The sequence below is a fragment of the Hyaena hyaena genome, unplaced genomic scaffold, assembly GCF_003009895.1.
Source record: "Hyaena hyaena isolate Hyena2069 unplaced genomic scaffold, ASM300989v1 scaffold_162, whole genome shotgun sequence".
Classification (NCBI taxonomy): Eukaryota; Metazoa; Chordata; class Mammalia; order Carnivora; family Hyaenidae; genus Hyaena; species Hyaena hyaena.
The window spans coordinates 1,459,254-1,483,131 of NW_024080795.1; the positions used below are offsets into that span (position 1 = coordinate 1,459,254).

Consider the following 23,878-nt stretch of genomic DNA (forward strand, 5'->3'; position numbering starts at 1 on the left):
CTTTTAGGTATTTGTGTCAGGGAAAGAAAGGTCTGCATACAGATTTATGTACAAGGGCACTCATCACAGCTTAGCCTATAGTAATGAAAGACAGGAAATTGGTCTAACTGTCCCATAATGATTCTAGTCTGTCTGTATGGTGTTACATCACTTTGTAACAACTGCATGTATAGTGATGTTTCTTTTTTTTTTTTAATTTTAATATTTATTTATTTTTGAGAAGGAGCACGAGTGTGAGTGGGGGAGGGGTAGAAAGACACGGAGACAACAGAATGTGAAGCAGGCACCAGGCTCTGAGCTCTCAGCACAGAGCCGGATGTGGGACTTGAACTCATGAACTGCAAGATCGTGACCTGAGCCAACATGGGACCCTTAACCGACTGAGCCACCCAGACTCCCGCAAATGATGTTCCGGAGAATCTTTAATCACATAGGAAGCGCTAAGCATACAGTGTTCCCTGATAACAGGGTACAAATACGGTATGATCTTAACCACATAATGCATATCTTCATAGGAGAAAAAGAGGCAATTTGATAAACCATTGTTGCCCTCGTTCAGTGGTGGGATTATGGGCAGTTTATTTATGTTTTCTTCATACCTTTCCATACTTTCCAAATTGCAATAATTTGAAAGGAATACTTGATAGGAAAAAAATTTTTAATGAAAAATATAAGAAGTGCGTTGATGGTGTTTTCAGAAAATGTTTTTGTTTTCTCCTGAAGTAGACCATTTGTAGACAGTAGGGAAATGCATGGAAACCTCCACCAATGACGTTAAATGAATAGAATAAAGGGAAATAAAGTAATTTTTGGATACGTGAAGATATAGTATCTTTCTGGCTATAAAAAGTCAATAATTTCGGTGATCAAAATTGAGCAATGTCTGTTGAAAAAAATTACCCCAAGGCCCTAACCCCCATTGTATCTACCTCAGTAATGCGTTTCCCTCATCTTTTTTGTATGTGCAGGTAGATGCAAATTGGCATCATAACTGCTTATGATACCTTGATTTTTCTCTTGATATTAGGTCATGAGCTCCTAGAGTGTATGATAAGGTTTATATAGTAGGCTGTATAAGAGATCTACACAGTGGTTAGTATATGGAAGTTACTCTCCTGGGATAACGTCAACTTCCCCTCTGCCTCCTCTGGGCACTTGAATGAGCAGGAACATGGGTGTTAAAGGGAACTGGCTGGTGCTGAGTAGACCGTTAGTATGGATGGAATGAGGTCCAGTACAAGGGGCTTTCCAGTATTTGGCCCCTGTCTCTGGCTACAGTAGCATGAGATAGGGGCCATGAGAGATCAACATAAGGAGCTTTAGCATTTGAAATGTATTAACTAAGATTAATTAACTAAGAAGATTAACCTACTTTGGCAGGATCCCTAGCACCTTTTCATATGTTCACAGTCCCTGGTAAGGGCTGCACTTGGCAATTGTCTGGTCATCATCCTGGAGAGGTCTATCGAGGTGCTATCCATCAGTTGATGAATGTTGGTCAAATATATGTCCTTTTATTTTATTAAAAATTTTTAAAAATTTTATTTATTATTTTGAGATAGGACGAGCAGGATCAGAGACACAGAGAGAGAATCCCAAGCAGGCCCTGCGCTGTCAGGAAAGACCCTGATGTGAGTTTGAACTCACAAACCATGAGATCATGACCTGAGCCAAAATCAAGAATTGGATGTGAGCCACGCAGGTGCCCATGTATATGTCCTTTTAGTACATCATACCCTCACAGGCACTTTTGAAGAGTCAGATTATGCCAAGGTGGAGGAAAGTGCCTGCTGAAAACTTAAAATACGGAGACTACTGAAAAAGCAAGACAGAGGAGGAGACGGTCAAAGACCAAAGTTTCAGTTTGGTTTCAGTCCGTAAGATGCTCTTTTAATTTCCTTTTCCTCTTACATTTGTAGATGCTTCTGTTAGCCGTTCTTTATTAAATGCGTGATCTTGGGTGAAGGGGTGACTAGAACTCTCAGAGTTTTCTTAACAGTGTGAAAAGTATGATTTGTAGCACTCACAGGCTTCTTTTCTCAGGAATCTCGTCGAGGTGGTAACTTAACGTTTGCACGCCATACCAGGGCTCTGAAACACAGTCTTTACAGTAAAGAGGAAATTAATCCATCTATGTAAAAAGCAGCTTCCTAATAATATAAATATGTGGTGGTAATTTATAGCACCAAGCCAAATGGATTGAATAGAAAGGGCTTCCAATCTCTGTAGGTCATGGGTTAGTTCTAGACTGTTTTCTAGCTCATTAATCAATAGCCAGTCGATTGTTTATAATGGAGTAACTAATGGCATTTAATAGCAGAACCGGGGGCCTTTTGACCTGTTTCAAGAATTTTGAATGTTTATTTGATGCAAGACAAGAGGCTGGAGATAGAAGTACATGATGTTCTTCTTCATTCTTTTAAAAGACAGGATATTTATATAGGAAACTTTTATGGAAAAGTTGCTCTCTCATTCTAGTTTTTCCCATATTAAAGTGATACTCCTGACACTGAGGATAATCGCATTTTAGAGCTGGAAAATACCTTCAGTAACCTAGCTCAGTGTACCGAGCAGACTTCAGGGAAAGAAGGCAGCGTGCAAATGAAATAAATGGGAAGGCTTGGGGACCCACCTGACACTTGATTCCTAATTTTCTTTTCCCCAGTTCTTGGTTTGTTTATTTAAAAAAAAGTTTTTTAATGTTTTATTTATTTCTGAGAGAGAGAGACAGCATGAGCAGGGGAGGATCAGAGAGAGAGGGAGACACAGAATCTGAAACAGGCTCCAGGCTCTGAGCTAGCTGTCAGCACAGAGCCCGACGCGGGGCTTGAACCCATGAACTGTGAGATCATGACCTGAGCCGAAGTTGGATGCTCAACCGACTGCGCCACCCAGGCGCGCCCCCCCACCCCCATTTCTTGGTTTAATCTAATGCCGTGATCTGTGTTTATCTCTGTGTGATGTGCGTGATACTCCCTTCTAATATAAAACCTTTTCCATGAGTTGAGGTTTCTCCTTTTGGTGGGTTTCACTCAGTGACAGCTGCCACCCTCATAGATGTCTGGGACGTTTCACAGCATTGGAAGCCAGAGCCGTTAAGCATTTCCTTTGACTAAATTGCTCCCAGTTTTATAAGGCCTTGGGTCTTCGTAACTGATCTCCAGCAGCGTTGGCTTCATTTATGTACTCTGAGCTGGATACTATTTGACTCTGCCAGGAAAGATAAAAAACCAGCTTTAAAAGATTCTTTAAGTGATTGTAGATAGGAAGAAACTCCAAAGGTGACAATAATAGTCTTGAACATTTTGCCAAAAGTGTCCGTTTCTTGAACATCTCTTCCATGCTGGATGAGGCAACAGAAGATCAGAGAGGTTAGATCTTTTGTCCATTCAAGGTCACACACCTCATAAACGAGAGGTCCCACACTTTTCCCACTGTGTCACGCCAGGTTAGATAGGTAGCATGTTACGGTGTTTATTTCCACCCCTAGGTTAAGTGCTCCTTCATGAGCCCTAGGAGCAGCTTGATTCTTAGAACATAAACACTTACACTTCCTCTCTGACTCTTTCAGACACCGGTAGCATCACTTAAAACATACTCCCTGCACGGCATTTTTCATGAATACAAGCTGTTGCCACAGGGGAGATCTAATTCCAATAACTAAGCTTCTGGCCGTTGTGGAATTCTGGTTTACACTGCTCTTGCTGGTTCTGTTTCAAGCCACCAAGTGTCTTAGAATTGGCTTCAGGCATAGCGATGAAGAAGGAATGATTGCTAGGTATCGCAGGCCGACACGGTTCTTCATTAGCAGTTAAGGTCTGACCCTGATCCTGAATTCTAAATAATGAGGAAAAGTGGAGAGGAGTATGACGACCATTTATGACGTTGCTGTTGATGGCTGTGGACCAGGACCTGAATGTCTAATTCATGTTCTAGTCCTCGTTGTAGAAGGAAGGGTCCTAGGAAGGGAAAGGGAAGAGGGGATATGAAAGAATTATACAAAAACCAACGAAAGCTGCTAGTTTGATAGGAGGAGGAGATGTAAAAGCTTTTTCCTCCCCTTTTCTCTTTTTTCTTCCTTAGAGCAAATTATTATGCTTTGGTTGATCTTGTACCTAACTGGTGTGGATTTTAATGTTTACTTGTTTGAGAGACAGAGAGAGAGAGTAAGGGAGGGACAGAAAGGGAGAGATAATCCCAATCAGGCTCCAAGCTGTCAGTGCAGAGCTCAACGTGGGGCTCAGACTCACGAACTGTGAGATCATGACCTGAGCTGAAGTTGGACGCTTAACTGCCTGAGCCACCCAGGCACCCCTTAGTATGGGATTTAGAATTTAAACTATGCCTGCCATCCTTTTTTTTTTTTTTAATGTTTTATTTATTTGTGTGAGAGAGAGAAATTGCGTGAGCAGGGGAGGGTCAGAGAGAGAGAGACACAGAATCTGAAGCAGGCTCCAGACTCTGAGCTAGTTGTCAGCACAGAGCCCGACATGGGGCTCGAACCCATGAATCATGAGATCATGACCTGAGCCAAAGTCCTTAACCGACTGAACCACCCAGGTGCCCCATATGCCTGCCATCCTTACAAGGTCTCTGAGGCAAAAGGCATAGGCCACATTGTCCAGCTGAACAAGACCAGTAAGAAGTCTAAAGAGAAATGAGTTTGGGTTCTTTGGATCCCTTTGCTTTTGCTCTGTTAACTTCCGTAGGTGAAAGAGATAAATATTTTAAAACTTGCTATATGGAACGAATGATTAAGGATTTTTTAGATGCTTTAAAAAATCTCTGGGGCACATAAAACCATATGTGGAGGGTCGGTGGTATAGTAAAGGTGAATTGAATGAAGGAAATTTGTCTTTCTGGAAGTGCTGATTTGAGTCTGATTGAGCAAGAAGGTTAAAATGCATAGTAAAACAGTGTGCTTTGATTTGAGCCGATAATAGCCACTCAGTAAATACTTGTCAAATTGCATAGCCATTAGGAGGGATTAAATTATCAGATTTTAATTTGTTATATCAGTTTTATAGAATTTCTATATATAGCCCACTCAAACGATCTTTATATTTGCAACTTACATAGCCACACTAAAGAGTCTTTAAAGTGTGAAGGAAAGGAAATGAATTTTCTGAACAAGCAAAGGAATTAGAATTTAATATGTATGTAGCGCCAAGCTAATCTCTTAAAGTTTAAATTAACATAACACACAGCATGCATGCTTACACACACACACACACACACACACACACACAGACACAGACACACAGACACACCCTTTCAAGACCGAATTTGAATTATGGGAAAAAGTAAGGTCCATGATGGTATTAGACAGAGGTCATGCCGGTTTGAAATCACTTCTCCTCTTAATTAGATCATTTCTCTTATACTCCGAAGCTGTGTTATACAGAGCTACACCAACCCACAGTGTTCTTGATCTGAATGAGGAACTCTAAGACTTTTATTTTTTTCCGTAAAATGTTCAGTGTCTGAGCATTTCATTTTGACCTGGAGCACTTCGAAGCCTAAACAATGGACTCTGACATTTTATAGATGTTTTAAATTAAAACACCTTTGAAATGCCACTCTGCTCCTACCCTGAAAACCTGTATGACTATAGATGCCATTCACTAGAAATGCGAGTATTCAGAGTTACTTATTAAGTGAGTCATCAAAGCACAAGTCAAATAATTTTCCAACATCCTATTTCTACACTCAATGATGTGTGCCAATTTTATGAGTAATATAATAAAAATCCAATATTAAGGATGGACCCGTGGTTACCTTTGGAATCTTCTCTTTTGGATCGTGAAATATTAGTAGCACTGGATTGACAGAAGGCTTGCATTTTGATCTCAATGACCAGGCTTTATTTTTCCAGTATGTGGGAGCTATGTGTGCAACTGCCTGGACATGTACTAACACAACTCCATGTGCCTTGTTTATGTCCTCGATGAGCCAGCGCCACTTGGCAAAGATGCTGGCTATTCAAGCAAGGTGTGGGAAGTGGACCAGATGATCGTTTCAGGTCTCTCTGTACCGCACGACTTCCCAGCTTTGAATTCTAGAAAAGTGCTACCTGCATCTGCACACTTGGTAGAGACTTCCACACAAGAACATTGATCCCCCTGAAAACATCATAGATCATACCCACGATTGCAAGAAAAAAAATTTAAAAACCCAATTCATTGGAAAGACATTTTCCTCTAATTAAAACACTTAACCCATATGCTTCATATTAGCACAGCCCTGAGCTGGTGTTGATTGCTATTGAGAGGTGAGTGGCACTCGAACGCTAGCACAAGCAGAGTTGCAGATGGTTGGGCTCTGTCCCCAGGGTCTCTGATCCAGTGGTTTTAGGGTGGGGCCCATGAACTTGGCATTACTAACAAGTATCCTGGTGATGGTGATGTGGTGTTGATGCTTGCCTGTCTTGGGACCACACTTGAGAATCACTTAGGATTTTGGAGAGAATTCGAGGCCTCTCAGGTACCTGATTGGAGTCATGCTTTTCATATAGTTCCCCTAGCTCCTTGCACACTTTCTGGTCTAATTCCGGGGAGAGAACGTTGGTAAAAATGCCAAACTGTGCACTTGTAATGGAGGTGAAGAGTTGACTTGGCCTCTCAACTTTTTAACTCTTTGGAGAGAATCATTTTCCTGTCTCTCCTTGAAGAAAGCTCAGGGAATACAAGTTAGGTGGTAGTAGAAAGAAAAACTCCACCAAAGGAAAAGGAAAGAGCTGTTCTCTGTGCAAAACTACCCTACAAACAAAACACACATAGTTTGAAAAGCTGGTATGCGGGAGACTGTGGACTTCAGCCTCAAGCATCAAGCAACTGTGTGTGGTGATGTGTTGGGGACATAGGCATGGAATCTCTTGGAAGTAAGCTAGTCACACACACCCCTTCCAAAAGGCTTCTGTGTTTCCAGTCCAGGTTTTGAGAAACTATTTAGAAGCAGCTTTCAGCCTCTGATTGCCCACTCGACATGAGAAGATAATGGCTTTGTCGCACTATTGCGTTTTGGTAAGATTGTTAATGTTCTTCTGGCTTTGAAGGAGGCACCATATTTTCTGCTCCATGTGTGCTTGGAGGCACTTTTTCTTTTTTGGTGTGTGTTAAGTTTATTTATTTATTTTTGAGAGAGAGAGAGAAAGAAAATGAATCCCAAGCAAGGTCTGCACTGTCAGCGCAGAGCCCGATGTGGGGCCCAAACTCACACACTGTGAGAGCATGGCCTGAACCAAAACCAACAGTCAGGTGCTCAACCAACTGAGCCCCCCAGGCGCCCCTGGAGGCATTTTCTTAATTGAGGTCCTTATATTTTCCTTTGGTATTTAGTACATTTCCTGCTTATAAACTTGATGTCGTGAAGTGTTTATTTTCATACCAACCATAGATGCTTGAAGAATTATTGATACAGGTGTACCATTAGCTCTTCTCTTCTTTGACCTGCCTAAGAAAAGCTTCAGGAGAAACTAATTTGCTATGTGTACCTAAGAGATTAATATCTTTAACTCTTAGGCCAAAAAGTAAGTCTGGAATAACCAGGTATTCTTACTTATTTTCTTCAGTAGTTTTCCCTGTTGTCTTATAAATACACCAGATCTATGGTTGAGTCTGTTAGACATTTCTCTCTCCCCCTCCCCACCAGGAATCTCATGATGTTACCATATGACTCCTTTAAGAACCCAAGGTCAGCTTGGATACCCCAGTTTGTACTAATGTCACAGGGAACACCTGTGAACTTTCAGAAAATCTCAATGTTAGCTTTTAGGGTATTTTGTTCTATTTCTTGTCCACTAGCATTTCCCAGGCTGCATTCTTTCATGTCATGTAGATGTGAGGAGAAAAGGAAAAATAGTGTCCAAGTAAAACAACCTGTTTTGAAAATACCTGTCCACTGGTGTCATGTTTCAGTTAGGAGGCATCATTGGCTTTGGTTTAGACTCTTATGGTAAGAAAGTTCTGGCAAACCTCATGTTTTAGACTTCATGTAAACATTTTTATCTGGTTCTTTATTTACTTTGTGACTGAATGGGAGAAATGAATGGGTTTTATATTGACTTCCGAGAAGTTCTTGGTCTAAAATACCCTCCCCACCCCTTTGTGACTTGTGACCTAGATTTCCTTTCATTGACAAATGATTAGCAATGCCACATCTCCCAAAAGAAATCCACCTTCCATCTGAGTGTGTTTTCCAATTTAATTCTGTGATTTTTTTTTAAGTCTTAAAATTGACCTGAGGAGCCCTCCGTTGTTTAGTTACTGAAAGCCCTTTCTTTCTTTTTCTTCTTTTTTTGTTTTGTTTTTAGAATTCTTCAAAGAACTGCTGGAAAATGCAGAGAAATCCCTGAATGACATGTTTGTGAAGACATATGGCCGCTTATACATGCAGAATTCTGAGCTATTTAAAGATCTCTTCGGAGAGCTGAAGCGCTACTATGTGGCAGGAAGCGTCAACCTGGAGGAAATGCTAAGTGACTTCTGGGCTCGCCTTCTGGAGCGGATGTTCCGCCTGGTGAACTCCCAGTACCACTTTACAGATGAGTATCTGGAATGTGTGAGCAAGTACACCGAGCAGCTGAAGCCCTTTGGAGATGTCCCTCGGAAACTGAAGTTGCAGGTCACTCGTGCGTTCGTAGCAGCCCGTACTTTTGCTCAAGGCTTGGCAGTCGCGAGAGATGTAGTGAGCAAAGTGTCCGTGGTAAGTTCTGGTTGCATCCTGTGTTTTTGTTTTGTGTTGTATCATTTTATCTATCTACTTACCTATCTACCTACCTACCTACCTACCTGTCATTTATTATTTATTTGTTGTAAGAGAGAGAAAGAGAGCATGGGAAAGCAGGGTAGGGGCAGAGAGAGAGAGAGAGAGAGACCGACCGACCCAAGCAGGCTCCACTTGGTCAGCGCAGAGCCCGATGTGGGGCTTGATCTCACAAACCTTTGAGATCATGACCTACGCTGAAATCAAGAGTCTGACACTTAACTGACTGAGCCACCCAGGCACCCCATGTTTCATTAAAAAAATTTTTTTATGTTATATTTATTTTTGAGAGAGACCACGTGAGCAGGGGAAGGACAGAGAGAGAGAGGGAGACACAGAATCTGAAGACAGGCTCTAGGCTCTGAGATGTCAGCACAGAGCCTGACGTGGACCTTGAACCCACAAACCATGAGATAGAACATGACCTGAACTGAAGTCGGACGCTTAACCAACTGAGCCACCCAGGCGCCCCTGTGTTGTTTTATTTTAAAAGACCGTTTGAGAGGTAGAAAAATCCATGGGCTCGAGAACGGTTTTCTTCTGTTCTGCTCTCTCCTTTCGCTTGCCTTTTCCCTCGCACACTTTGGCCTGATATACTTACGCTATATAGTTAGAAACCGTGCTGTGAGGAGCATTATCATATAACATTATCATTCTTCTCAGTGGTTTCCTTGGTAGCTATTCTTAGAAGCAGATTGTATGTTCACTTTGGAACCTTAATTTTCAAAATGAGTTTAATATCGCCATACTCCTTTTGGCTTCTATTCTACTTCCCCTCCAGAGAAAGAAACAGGCTCCATATTTAGTTGCTTTGAGTGACTAGGTTTGAGCTTGCTAGTTACAGTCTGGAACAGTATTTAGCATCCATTACTGCGTGTTTCCTTGTGTTCTGTTTTAAGGTGTACTCTAAGCTCCTTAGAAGGCAGAGTCTTTTATGACAATTAGCGTGGGCCACCTGCTCTTGACTTATGGCTTTGTTTCTAGGATCACCAATAGAGAGAATGAAATTGTGATAGGTAGGCAAGAGCAGATGAAGTGAGCCATGTTTTCCTCCATTTGTAAATTAAAAGAATTGGACTGTGTTCTCTGCGGCCAGCTAAGGTGTTTCAGAGGCCTCCTTGAGAAGAGGCCAGAGAAACATGGGGTGCTTTCCAGTGAGACTCTGCATCTGGGACTTCGCCTCCTAGCTGCACCAGAGAAGCTTTGCTTTCCTCTTTCCGAAGTCGAGTGTTTTGAGTAAGATTTCAAGGAGGAAATGGTTGTATGGCTCCTTTACTCCCCCTTCTTCAGAAAAAAAGGCAAAATTTGAAGGCGTTTCCACCTCTACCCTTCCATGACTTCTACCACTGGAGGGACAGAATAACCCTGGGGCATGTCACCTTGTGGAAGACTCATCTTGGTACCATGACATTTCAGCCCTCAGAGGAAAAGCTAAATTGTAGTCCGTTTGCTAAAAAAATTTGCGGTCATAAGGACAGCAGCTTTTACTCAGGCCATTTGGTTGTTTTGAGGACTGAAGGAGAGGTCAGAATAAAAACTCAGCAACACAACTAGAATATCAATCTGATTGCCTAGCAGAGAGTTCATCTAGGGTTCAAGTGACCATTTAATCTATTGTCCAATCCAGGATGCTTACCATCTAAACCAAGAGGTGCTCATTCACATTCCTACCCAGGCAATATGTGCCACTAATTTTTAACAAGCAACCAGGATTGTCCCTAGTAGACCAGGAGTCAAAGTTACCCTAGTTAGAGGGGAAACTTACATTAACCCAGTGAAGAGAAGATTCTAAAGGATGTGTGCCATAAAAATGAGATGCTTCTAGGATATTTCGCGCTAGGATTGGGTGGTAGGAGGATTAATTGATTGGTTGCCCTCATTATTTCAGTTTTTTTTTTGTTCTCTCTCATCTCCAGGCCGGAAACTTGCAGGAAACAGTTCTCTCCAGCATGTTTCTATTCACTTCTTTTTCTCCTGGTAGTTTCCTTAGAAGTTGTAACAATTTGTTGGGGCCCAGGAGGGGGGCTGGGTGCACATGGGGGGATGGTGGTTATAATTAAAGGAATAATCTGATCCCTAAACCGCAGCATCCATTATGAATCCTGCAAGTGCTCATGTCGGAGCCCCGAAACAAGGCACAGGGACTCTAGGTCAAAGTCATTTACATAGCTCACCTCACACATCTGCTCTTCTTCAGCAAGTCTTTGGCTTCATCCTAAACTGAATAGGCAGACCTGAATGAGTGTGTGTGTGTGTGTGTGTGTGTGTCTGCGCATGCGCGCGTGCATGCTCTGAAGAGAAAAGCAAGGAGTAGAAAGCCTTTTTTGCAAGCGTCTGAAAAGTGGTTGCTTTTACATTCACGATCCCCCTTTCTGTTCTTGGGCAAAGGGACAGGCCAGCACAAGTCTGGTTAGCCTGGCTTTGCTAAGTTGGAGACCCCTTAGAGAACGGAGATTCCAGAACTTCCCACTTGGGGTAGACGGCTGTAGATAAAACAAGAAGTGATTTCGAGAGCCTTCATTACCGAGGAGAAGGTTGAGGGCCAGGAGGCTTGCCATTGCCCACACCAGCCCCTCTCCCGGGGTGGGGACAAGGAAGCAGCTGTGGCTTCCCTGTGTTACATTCTTCTTGAGAATTCTGCTTCTCAGAATTCATGGTGGGAAATCCTCAGCAAGACTGGCTTTTATATAAGATCCAAACACCCTTAGCCTATGCCATAAGGAGCATATGACTCAAAACAAGAGTCGCAGTCCATTTCTGATGTTTCTTTTGCTATGAATTTTTTTAAGATTTCCTGTGTACCTTAGTACTGTTCAGCTGTTTTGAGAAAGTTCCTTTCTAAATATAACCCTAAATTTCTTTCAGAGTTGATGTGTATTCTGCATTCACTGTATTCTCATATCTGCCTACGAGATATTTGCATTGTTATGTGAGAATACAGTGAACACAAGCTGTAAGGCTTAATTTACTCTGAGTAAACATCACTTGCCACTTGTTTAGTTGAAAATACTCTTTCATGTCTGCTTTAAAGGTTGTATTTGGTATTGGAAACTTTTTTTTTTTAGATCTTTTTTTTAATGTTTGTTTATTTTTGAGAGAGAAACAGAGCACAAGTGGGGGAGGGGCAGAGAGAGAAGGAGACACAGAACCTGAAGCAGGCGCCAGGCTGTGAGCTGTCAGCACAGAGCCTGATGCGGGGCTCAAACCCACGAACCACGAGATCATGACCTGAGCCGAAGTCGGTCACTCAACCGACCGAGCCACCCAAACGCCCTGTAAACTTTTTAAATAACGTTGTGCTTCCCTACTGAGCTTCTTGTAGCCTTAAGGATTAACTTGAAAGCAAACCCTTCAGCTCAGTTGGGTTATGTTATCTAAATTACACAATAATAAGATACTCGGGCATCAAATCAATTTCTAAAGGGCTTAAAACACAAAGTATGTAAAAAATCTCTCATCTCTGTAATGTTTCTGCTTAGAAGCATGCAAGGAATACTTAGATATTTGAGAAAACATTTATTACACTAATTTTTGGAGTATGGCTATGAAATGGAAAATTTTAATAGACGGTGGTATAGGGAAGACAGTAAATGATCTATCAAAACCTTATTTCAAATTGAACATGCTGGGGAAAAGTCCCTATATTTGATTAATACGATAAGCTTCTTGACCAGTTTGGGGAGCCAAGCGCTGGTTTTTCATATGGGTTCCCACCACTGCCGGTTGCTGTCGAAGGGTAGTCCACAGGGTAGAACTAGAGCAACCCAAGAAATAGACATTCATTAGGTGTCCGACAGAATTAATTAAACCTTGGGCCTGAAAAAGACTTTTCAGAGTGGAGGATAGATTTCCCATTTCAAGACCATCACCCCCTTACCCACCCGATCTACAAAGGTGTCTTTCAAAGTCCGATATGAAAAAAGCACTGTGGTCTTGGGGACTGGTTACTGTGTACCTACCTCAAACATGGTCCCACTTTTCTCTTTGTAAGCGGAGGCCCTGTTTTTCCCGCTGACTTTTGCAACACGAGGGTTATAGTTAACACGTTTAGCAGTGATTTGATGATTGCTAAACCTTTAAGGGCCATTAGCACCAGCAAGTTTAACTGACTTCAAGAGAAAGTCACTTCTTAGTTGAAGTATACTTGCCTTGCTTCAGATTTCTGGGCCCCCACATCCAGTGATTGTAGCTTCCTCCACTGAGCTTTACAATCCCAGCTTCAGAAAGGTCCCTTCAGTTAGTAACAAATGGCTCAAGAGCACTCTGGTGCTGCACATGTCTGTATTATTTACTCCATCCTTACTTGTCATGGTTCATGACGTATTTCTTATTTACCTGCGTTAGCAGCAGTTTGGCCTGGAAGGGTGCAGTCTGTTGTGGTTGTGGTCTTTCAGGAAGGCACAAGAGGTTCCACGCACCACGGAAACTAACAGCTCCTGTGCCAGAGAGAGTTGCGTTCTCATGGTTTCAATTAACACTGACATAATGGGACTATGTCTGCACCCCCACCCCAAGCTACAGGGGCTAGAATTAGAAATCGGTGCTTTACCATTGTGATGTCTGAATGGTTGTCCTGCCTTGAAAACAATTTGCATTGCTCCCCCATCATTTTTGTGTATTCACAGTGTCCCAGCGCATCCAAGAGTACTGCACAAATTATTTTGCCATTTCCCCAATCACTATAAACGTAAATTTTAGAAATCTATACAAAAAGCCTTTTTTTAAGGTTATCTATTTTGAGAGAGCACACATGAGCGCACAAGAGAGAGAGAAAGAGCGCGCGCGCGCGCACACACACACACACACACACACACACATGCATGCGTGTGGGGGAGGGGCAGAGAGAGAGCTAGAGCTTCCCTAGAGGCTGTGCTATTAGCACAGAGCCCGACGCAGGGCTCCAACTGTCAGACCATGACCTGAGCTGAAATCAAGAGTCGAACACTTAGCCAAATAAGCCACCCAGGTGCCCCTGTACAAAAAGTTTTTAAGAAGCAGGGTGTAGACATTTTTCAATACTTAATCTTTGTTTTCACTCACAACTGTTATAAACAGTAGAATTGCAAAGAGGAAGGTAGGACTCTAATAGCTGGGAAGGGAGTGGGAGGCTAAGAGCGTGAGGAGTGTGAAGGACTGAGGAACTTGAGCAGCATACTCTCAGGACAGAAATAGAGCCCTCTGTAAGGCGGTCAGTATAGCCGATGCTTCAGTTTTACCCACACTATACCTACAAATATTCCTGACTGGGTCCTGGTTTATTCCATTTACTTGTCACCTCTTTAGCATCCTATTCTCAAGGAAATAGGAGCATCCCATCCTCCTTTCTTCGTGAGTGCTCAGTGAATTCAAATCTAGGAAGTTGTTGAATAAACTCCTCACATCTCGCAGTGTGTTTGGGTTCCCTATCTTTTTTTTTTTTTTAACCATAATTTTGGGAAAGATTTTCCCCTTATTTTTGTTGGGTGCTTATGTTACCAAGCAACAGATAAAACCTAGATCTTTTTTGTTTGTTCAGTACTATTGGCTTTGCAGACCAAAAAACAAAAACAAAAAACCAAAAAACGTTGCAGCGAATGTATGTCAGGGACTGGAATAAACTAAAAGGAAATATGTTTTTAACTTGAGTGCAGCATGTTGACAGCCATCCCTGTGTAATGTGGCTTGAGGCTCGCTCTGAATTACTGAAACGAAATCCAGGCTGCGTGAAGAGAACTCTCTCCAGCATTTTTCTTTTCTTCAGGCTGCTTGCAGTAGTTTTTAATGTGGTGGTTGGAAAATGGAGGTTATTTAGTAGAAAGTCACAATGTAGATTAGAAAAGTCTTTGCAGAGAAGGGGACTTTTCTGCAAAGCCTTTTTATTAGCAGAAACGGCATGCAGATGTCAGTTTCAAATGTGTATCCTGAGGACGGCAGGAATGGGTATCTTACAAGGGAAATGAGGGTTCTTCCTCCCTCCCGTTGACTTTGGCCGTGAAACATAGACTGCCTCCTAAAATCCCAAGACACTTTCACATTTAGAAAGACCTTGGTCAATCTTGAAGGATTTTCTAAGACTTGGAAATTGGCGATTAATATATTGTCAGATTTTGAGTTCATATAAAAGTATTGAGTCCAGATGATGTCCCCTCTCTACCATACTCCTCCCCCCCAAACAAGTCAAAGCACCTCATTCTTTTTTTAAAGTTATTTATTTATTTTTGAGAGCGAGAACGAGCAGAGGTGGGGCAGAGACAGAGGGGCACAGAGGCTCCAAAGCAGGCTCTGTGCTGACAGCACAGAGCCCGATGCGGGGCTCGAACTCAACAAACCGTGAGATCTTGACCTGAGCTGAAGTCCGGCTCTTAATCGACTGAGCCCCCCAGGCACCCAAACCACCGCATTCTTCCATAAAAAATGTCAAGCCTTTTTTTTTGGTATAAAGGGCCTCACTTACTGGTAGAAATTGATCATCTCTGCTACATAGCTACAGTTCTTTCAAAATGTTAGTACTTTGTTAAAATATGAGGTTTTCCCTCACCCCTGTGGCATCTCAGACCATTGTGAGGGTATAGCATTGGCTGAATAAGTCCTTGTTGTTTATTCAACAGTACGTCCTCTCCTCCAAGGATCTACTCAAGTACTGTTCCATGTGGATAAATCCTAACTTGCCCTCCAATGTAAAAATGCTTTCATTTGGTCACTAAATTTGAAAACTGCAGATTGTCACCAGATAAACATCCGTCCTCATAGCTGTGTGTGGATCCCCTGTGCTAGGTCTGGGGAGCTGTGCAGGACTAGCTCCCATGTGCTTCCCTGCCTTCCTTCACTGTTCTGTTACTCAAAAGAAGCCATTCCCATATACATCAAGAAAGGTGAGAGTACCTACTCTAGGACCAAAATGTATGCAAATCTTGGCCATTTACTGGAAGATCTTGTGTGAATCCCTTCATTTCTTTGGACCTCTGCTTTCTCCTCTGTGAAATGAAATGATAATACTCCTCTCATGCAATTATTTTGAGGCTTAAATGAGTTAATAGACATGTAAAGTACTCAGAACGGGGAAAGGGTGAATGTATAATTTTCCCCTCTCTGTTTCTAAATATCAATTTGAGAAATAACTCCTCTACATGCCTTTTATCAAAGCAATCCTAACCCCTACTTCCACTCCTAACCCAGCCCCAAGGATTCTGGAAATCACTGGCATCAGAGTTCAACAGACCCTTCTAAACCAAAGGAAAGCGTTAAACATTAGTCAAGAGCTATGACCCAAAGGAAACAACGGTATCGAACATTTAAAAAAATTTTTTTAACATTTATTCATTTTTGAGAAACAGAGAGAGAGAGGAGACACAGAATCCAAAGCAGGCTCCAGGCTCTGAGCTGTCAGCACAGAGCCTGACACGGGGCTTAAACCCACAAACGTGAAATCATGACCTGAGCTGAAGTCACCCAGGTGCCCCTTGGTGTTGAACATTTTAAGGGGCGTGCCATGCCAGAGGCCATCAACATATAAGTGAGGATCAAAGGAAGCCCTTGGAGTATAGTTTACCCCTTTTATCACTCTGCGTGTGCCTTGATCTAACACTTGGACTCGGGTCCCAACATAAATGTACTTCAGTGAGTTATTTGGGTTCTCAAGATGTCATTGATTTTGAGGGTTACAAGGGAGTAGAATGTGAATGAACTTGAATTTCTATTGAAAATATATAAAGCCCCAGAATGAAGCCCTTGAGGATTCTAAAAGGTAGGTATCCATTTTGCTTCTCCACCGGGTACTCCAGAGTGCAAAGGGAGAGCTGGTCCTTGGCACTCTGGGTTCACCTTCCTGAGCTTGGTCGGCTCCATGAGAGTGGGGACCCAAGGCCTGGGGAGTGGTCACATTATTGCTATTACCTCGGGGGGGGGGCGGTGAGCATTGCAAGGGACCCCTATTTCTTTTCCATTTCCTGACTGTGTTAAAACCCTCCTCTACACCAGGGCCTCATTCCCACACAAGGGTTTGGTTTCCTAGGTTCTGAGTTCCCTTCATGTGAAGTACATGTGTATCAGGGTCTGGCTAGTGGCCGTGAGACAAAAGACTCCGTTTGATTTTCTCCAACGTGGCTGTTGTGTGTGTGCTTCCCCGCCTCAGTTTTCTTAGAACGTTGCCCCCTTTCTTCTCAGTTCTGGTATTTAGTGTTTCCAGAGCATGTTAGAGCTCAGTTCCTTGCGGTCATTTTCAGTGGTGAGCCAGCCAGCCCTGTGCAGAGTGTGAGCCGGTGCTCAGCCAGAGACTGAAATGGAAAAAGTCAGCCAAACCCAGCGTCATAATCTTCCTTTAATAAAACTCTACTGTGTCATTTCCTTCAGTCTCTGTTTTTCAAACTCGAGCCAACACGTCCCTATGTTAGGGAGCTGGACTACAAGGTCTACCACATCCCGCACCTGGCTCACAGTGCAACTAAGAATACAGTGGACCATGTCCTGGAGTTTAAAAAAAAAAAAAATCGGAAAAAGGTCTCTCTGGAAAAAAATGTTTCTTGAGTACAGCTGTTGAGCTTTTCATTTTTGCTTATTTCCTAAAGGCCCATACCATTTCGGAATGTTTCTACGCCTTCTAGCAAGTTCCGTATTCCAACAGAGATTCCTACTTGCCTTGCTACCTTATCACAAATACATTCCAGAATAATCCCTGACGCTGAGATAAGTGCTCAGTAACTATTTGTTGACACTTCAGCTTTCTACATGTTTCTGTACTGAGACATTGATTGTTTCTTTTTTTTTTTTTTTTTTGAGAGAGAGAGAGAGCGCGTGCTAGCACAAGCAGGGGAGGGGCAGAAGGAGAGAGAGAATCTTAAGCAGGCTCCTTGCTCAGTGCACAGCCTAACTCAGGGCTCAATCTCACGAACTGCGAGGTCATGATGGAGCCACCCAGGCGCCCTGGTGTTGTTTCCTTTTAAGCATAATATTCAACAAACGCCTTAGGTTCTTCTGTGATTTCTCATAGGTATTTACATTCTGATTCTTTACCTCTCTCAAATACAGCCATTTAGCGGTAGCATCACTGTGGAAGCTCACTAACCATAATGAGGAAAACAGTGCCCCAGCTGAGAGTTTCATATCTGGTGTGTAGATCTGGGAAGTGTTTGATCAAGTGCAGTTCTAGAATCAGGGTGACTGTCAGCAAGTCAGTTGATGTGCGTAGCTTTGGTTTTCTTATCTCTTAAATGTGAGCCCCCAACTATATGATCTCTAAGGCCACTTCCAGCTCTGACTTCTGTGATGCTAGGATTGTTCAGTGACCTCCTCTCTCCAGGCCTGTTTGATCATCTGTAAAATGAGGGGGTGGAGAGGACAGGCATTTAAGTCTTAACCATCTGTGACTTTCAAAGGAATGAACTTTTAGTTATCCAGACTGGCCATTCCTTCAGGCTGTTGGGTAGCCAAGATTTCGCTGGACGTTAAAACATAGTTAAAAGGGCTAATGTGGGCCTGGTTAAGACTTGGGAGGGGCGCCTGGGTGGCTTAGTCGGTTAAGCGTCCGACTTTTGCTTGGGTCATGATCTCGCGGTTCGTGGGTTCGAGCCCCGCGTCGGGCTCTGTGCTGACTGCCAGCTCAGAGCCTGGAGCCTGTTTCAGAGTCTGTATCTCCCTCTCTCTCTGACCCTCCCCTGCTCACGCTGTCTCTCTCTCTCTCTCTCTCCTAGAAATAAATTTAAAAAATTAAAAAAAAAAAAAAAAAAAGACTTGGGAAAAGTCCTGATTCTTTACAGGGAAAGTTGACTTTCACCTCTTTGTTTTTTTGGATGTTCCCACCCTGCCCCTTTTAGGCTAGAGGTCTGGTGAAGGTGAGAGGGAGGGGGGGGGTGAGAGAGAGAGAGAGAGAGAGAGAGAGAGGACATGTGTGTGTACATGTGTACACACATCAGATAGGAGCCCAAAGGTGTTAAGGTTTCCTGATAGTTCCAAACCCCCCGCTCCTATTCCTACGGGTACCGTTGATAAGCGGCATCCAAAGTCACGCTGCAGAGCAGGTGAAGTGCCAGACTGCCCTGCATCCCAGCATCTGCTCCCTGCGCTGGTGTGAAGTTCGCGTGTGCAGACCCACTTGGTGCTGATGGAGAGGGGCACACTAATCCTCTAATAGTGACCCTGAGAAGCCAAGGCTGGGGCAGAGCAAATGGAAAGATGAGAACCTTTGGTTAGCTGCCAGCGAGTGACACCCAGCCACGATGCATTCTAAGCATTGACAAAAGTGCATGGCCTGTGGGACCAGCTCTGGGGGCTTCAGACAGCATCACTGTATAAAAGTAGAAAGAGGAGGGGCACCTGGGGGGCTCAGTCGGTTGAGCGTCTGACTTCGGCTCAGGTCATGATCTCATGGTTTGTGGGTTCGAGCCCCACATCTGACTCTCTGTTGACAGCGCAGAGCCTGCTACGGATCCTCTGTCTCCCTCTCTCTGCCCCTCCCCTGCATGCACGCTGTCTCATTCGCTCGCTCTCTCTCTCAAAAATGAAGAAACAGTTTTTAAAAACATAGGGGCACCCGGGTGGCTGTCAGTTACGTGTCCGACTTTCGTGGCTCAGGTCATGTTCTCGCAGTTCGTGAGTTCAAGCCCTGCGTCTGGCTCTTTGAGCTCTGTGTCTCCCTCTCTCTCTCTGCCCCCTCCAGCCCCCCCCCCATCAAAAATAAACACTAAAAAAAATTTTAAAGAAAATAAATTTTAAAAAATAAATATAAAGATGACACTATGTGGACAGCCAGCCTAATCTGACTCGGGCACAGCTTTCATTCCTGGCTACTTCCTTTAGTCATCAACTTGAGTAGCCTCCTGTGTCATGCCATATGGCATCTCCATTTCTGCCTGGTTTTCATGTGCCTTCAAGCCCTGGCCACACACACCCTCTTTCCTAGGCATGTGGCCTTATTCCCCACAGTTCCTCAGCCCCACATGCTCAGTATGCTCTCTTTACAGCCCGTGTTCATTTCGCTCTCCCTGGCTCGGATGGTCTCCTTTCATTTGGCCAATTAAATCTAACCCTTTCTTCACGATGTAACCGAAGCCGCCTCTCTTCCGTTAGGTGTTCCCTGAGCGCTGTGTGCTCTACTGCTCCCGGGCCTTGGAAGGCCTTCACCTCAGCCCAAGTTTAAATTTACTCAGATTCTTGTCTGTTGAGTGTTCGTCGATTTTTGCCTTCTGCACAGCTACTGGCACAGAATGTGGAGTACACACTAGGTACAGACCTTGATTGGGGGAATTAAGTTTCAGACGACAGTCTTGTAGTCAGTCTGTGTGTTTCAGAAGAAGATAAGCTTGTGTCCCAGTCTGGCGAGGCAGAGCCCACAGCATGCCGGGCATGGTGGGCAGAAGAGGGTCTCCTTGACGGTGTCTTGTGGCTGATCCCAGAGATTTACTTGTGAGAAGACATTGAAACAATTGAGCCATGTAAAATGAGAGCGAGTGACTGTGTGCAAGAGAGAGAGGGAGTGGGACGGAGGGAGAATGGGAGTCTACAGGATGGGAAATCCATGCATCTTGATGAGTTCAGGTAAAGCCGAGTCATCCCTCCCTTCACCCTTCTTCCCAACGTATCTCCTTCCTTTTATCTAATCTCCCTCCAGAAGAAGCTGGCCAGGCCCACCCAGCAGGGTCCCTCACAACTCATTCTGAAGTTGAATTTGTGGCGAGACCTTCAGGGTCCACTTGATGCGCTTGGAATTTCTGTGTTCTCTTTGAATTGCTCCACCATTCTCTGTGTCTTCTCCCAAACCAGGTGAACCCCACCGCGCAGTGTACCCACGCCCTGTTGAAGATGATCTACTGCTCTCACTGCCAGGGTCTCGTGACTGTGAAGCCGTGTTACAACTACTGCTCAAACATTATGAGAGGCTGTTTGGCCCACCAAGGAGATCTTGATTTTGAGTGGAACAATTTCATAGGTGAGTAAGTGAGTGACGTGTTGGTGTCGTTGGAGGTAGCTCAGTGCCGGACACGGGGCATGTTGTAATGATCATCCTTGAAAGTTCTGTTCAGTATGTATTATCTGCCAGGGTGCTAACTGTACTCAGAGTTCATACCGTTCTACAAGTTCATTTACTTTAGATACAGTGAATACCAAGTTTTAATAATGAGAATGTGACTTTTTGACATTTTCCCCCCAAAGGTCAGTCTTAGTTAAACACCACAGACTTGTGCCCGTGTAGATGCTGGGGTACAGCTATCACTGAGTGAGCTTTATTTGTTTTAAGTTTATTCATTTATTTTGAGAGAGAGACAGAGACAGAGAATTGAGTGGGAAAGAGAGAGAGGGAGAATCCCAAGCAGGCTCCGTGCTATGGGCATGGAGCCTGACTCGAGGCTTGATCTCACGAACCTTGAGCTCATGACCTGAGCTGAAATCAAGAGTCAGCTGCTCAATCCACTGAGCCACCCAGGCGCCCCACTGACTGAGCCTTTAAATTGTTACATCTGTCAAACTGTGACCAAATCTGCGTACTGGCCGGATGTTCGTTGGATGTTTGAAGTGAAATCCAGTTGTGAGAATTTAGGAGTTCTATTTCTGTAGAGGATTTAATAGTAGGAGACCGCTCTGGTGAGAACAGAGGGGCTGTTGCTCCAGTCATTTCAGAGGTAAACACTCTCACGTACACCTGAAACCCAGAATCCAGACAGCAGTGTAAGTGAAGGACTCAGTTTTTGAGAAGGTTAATCGACCTCTCTGGGAAAGGACAAGTTAAGGCTAATTTAAATAACCAGTCATTGACTCCCTTGATGTGCTCTTAACACATAGCTTAGTCCTGAACCATCAGTGACCGGGTTGGCTGTTCTGCTACTCCGTGCTGGTGGCCCTGAATACACATACTAACAGCTCACAAAAGCAAACTTCGCTTCTTTCCCCAGCCCCCCGTCACATTTGTGTAATTGCAGAATTTAAGTGCCTTTGTAAGCACCTATTTTTCACTTATTTGTTCACATCATGGGAACATGTGTGCAATTTGCTGGCACTTTGTGGGGAGGTTGGAATTGGAGAAAATGCTTTCTAGTCTGCATGCGAGCTAATTACCATATTAAGTCTGTTTGAAAATGCATCAATAAATTGGCTCCAGCAGATTCTTGAACACACCGACACGGGGGTTTAAAAAAAAGAAAAAGACGTGAATATTAAGCATTTCAGCACAATTGTAGCCTAAATAGCTCAAAGCTAGCAGACCTGAGAAAGTCTACACGCAGAGAAGCCAAATCCCATGAAAGGGGATGCGTGAGGCCAGCAAAGGCACAAGCCTACAAATGGCACCAGCGTGCCCAGAACGGAGCCATGGGAGAGATCGTTGCTTTAAAACATTTTCCCATGGAAATGAAAGCTTGTGGCATTTCCAGATCTAAAGGGGATGTTTTTGCTCGCTAGCTCTCTTTTTTAATCCCACCCTCACTCCCACACCCAAATGCCACATTTGCAGTTCACTTTTGCTAACTTCATCTTTATAAATGTTGGTTAGCCTTTTTACTTTATAACGTCTAACGTAGTAGTTCTCGGGGCAAAGGAGTAGAATTCGCCATACAGTACAAACACCACCCAGTGACAGTCCCCCCGTTTTCCCGGCTTGTGTATGGATCTCTTAGGAGTCAGGTGCAGAGGGTCGCATGTCCCTTGCACTATTCCTTGGTTCTAACACATCTGGCAGAAAGTAACACACTCTCCCTTCTTTTAAAAAACATTTTTCCGTGAGTTTGCAGGTCCACGTCAAATCAGAACCGTCCTCTGGCATGGCTTAATTACCTTTTTCAACCAGGTACTCAAAGTCAAGGACAGCTGAGTTGCTGTGGTCGTGGAGAGTCTTACAATTTACATCTGTTCTCTTTCAAGAAACAAAATTAAACCCAAGTGGAAATCGATAGGATTTCTGAATCAATTGTCCTCAATTATTTGGAATGATCCTTTTTGGAGGGGTGAGGTACATAATTGTATCTAAACTTAATTTTTAATGGGTACTTTATTCTTTGTGTCTAATAAGCTGATCTAAAAGGCCAGGAGGAATAGACATTGTTCATCTCCAGTGCTTTTTTTTTTTTTTTTTTTTTTAATGAATTTTCACCAGGGTTTAATTTGCTCTGTGGTTGTGGAATTCACTCCCAATTTATATGCCTCGGCTATAAGTTCTTTTTTTTTTTTCTCTTTCTTTGCAAAGAATTTTTCTTTCCCCTTTAAATGGCTGCAGTTAATGAATGTTTAAGGGCTCCCCCCATCCCCCGCCTTCTTTAAATCAGATCTTGGGGGTTAAGTCGGGAAACTGCCTTTTGTTCTTCGAGTCAGTCCTGAGGCTGAAGGTGTGGGTTTCTGATTATTGGCGGCACAGTGTGAAAGGACTCACTTTGCCTAGTGCGAAGGGGACACTTTGTTGACAGGGTGGGGCCGACCCAGTGCCAATAACCCGAGCACTGAAATCGGCAGTTGTAGTAGATCCTTGGAGACACTAAGAATAGGTTTTCCACATCTGCTTTCTGGCCGCCATGTCCTACTTTTCCTTCTCTTAAGTTGCATCTATAGTGTTGTCAGCCTTTATCCAGATGGCCCCAAACAGTTTGAAACCCCCTGGACTTGGTTTTGTAAGAAGTCGGTTCAAGCGTGGAGCCAAATACTCCGCCGCGCCCCCCCCCCCCCCCCCCCCCCCCCCCGCCCCCAGCAAAGTCAGTTTCTGGAGAACCGTGATGATGCTTGGTTGCACCTTGTTTTCCATCACCTGCTGTGGCCGCGTTAATGTTCATCTGACTGCTAGCCAACGTCACACATTGTTATTAATGTCACACGTTGCTGCCAGCACGGATTTCGTATTGGGGCATTAGGGTTTTGCTGGCAGAAGGCAGGAACCGTCAGATATCCTGCAAATAAGAGACCGGCAGCCTGGACCAACCAGAAGGAAAAACACCAAACCAACCGTCTTGGGTTCTCTTGGGGCTTCTCATGAGGGCCGGCTGCTCGCACGGAAGAGCCTCACTGATCGCTGACCGTGACTCCCCCCAGGGGTGGGAGGCAGCTCTGCGCATTCTTCAGCTGTGCACCGCACAGCCCATGGCACCGGCCCCAACAAAGGGCCGGCTTCCCTCCATTCCCAGAGTTTACAAAGACGCCAAACAGCTAGAAGAATTGGGTTTATGTT

At 43.8% G+C, this 23,878-nt stretch overlaps 1 protein-coding gene across 1 annotated transcript in view; it reads left to right on the plus strand.

Annotated features, from left to right (window-relative positions):
* GPC4 (glypican 4) overlaps nt 1-23,878 on the plus strand; it is a 108,639-nt gene that overhangs the window by 80,001 nt on the left and 4,760 nt on the right. Inside the window, exons 3-4 of the mRNA XM_039239901.1 lie at nt 8,312-8,703; nt 20,497-20,662. Coding sequence (XP_039095832.1) covers nt 8,312-8,703; nt 20,497-20,662 — 558 coding nt within the window. The remainder of the gene's footprint in view (nt 1-8,311; nt 8,704-20,496; nt 20,663-23,878) is intronic.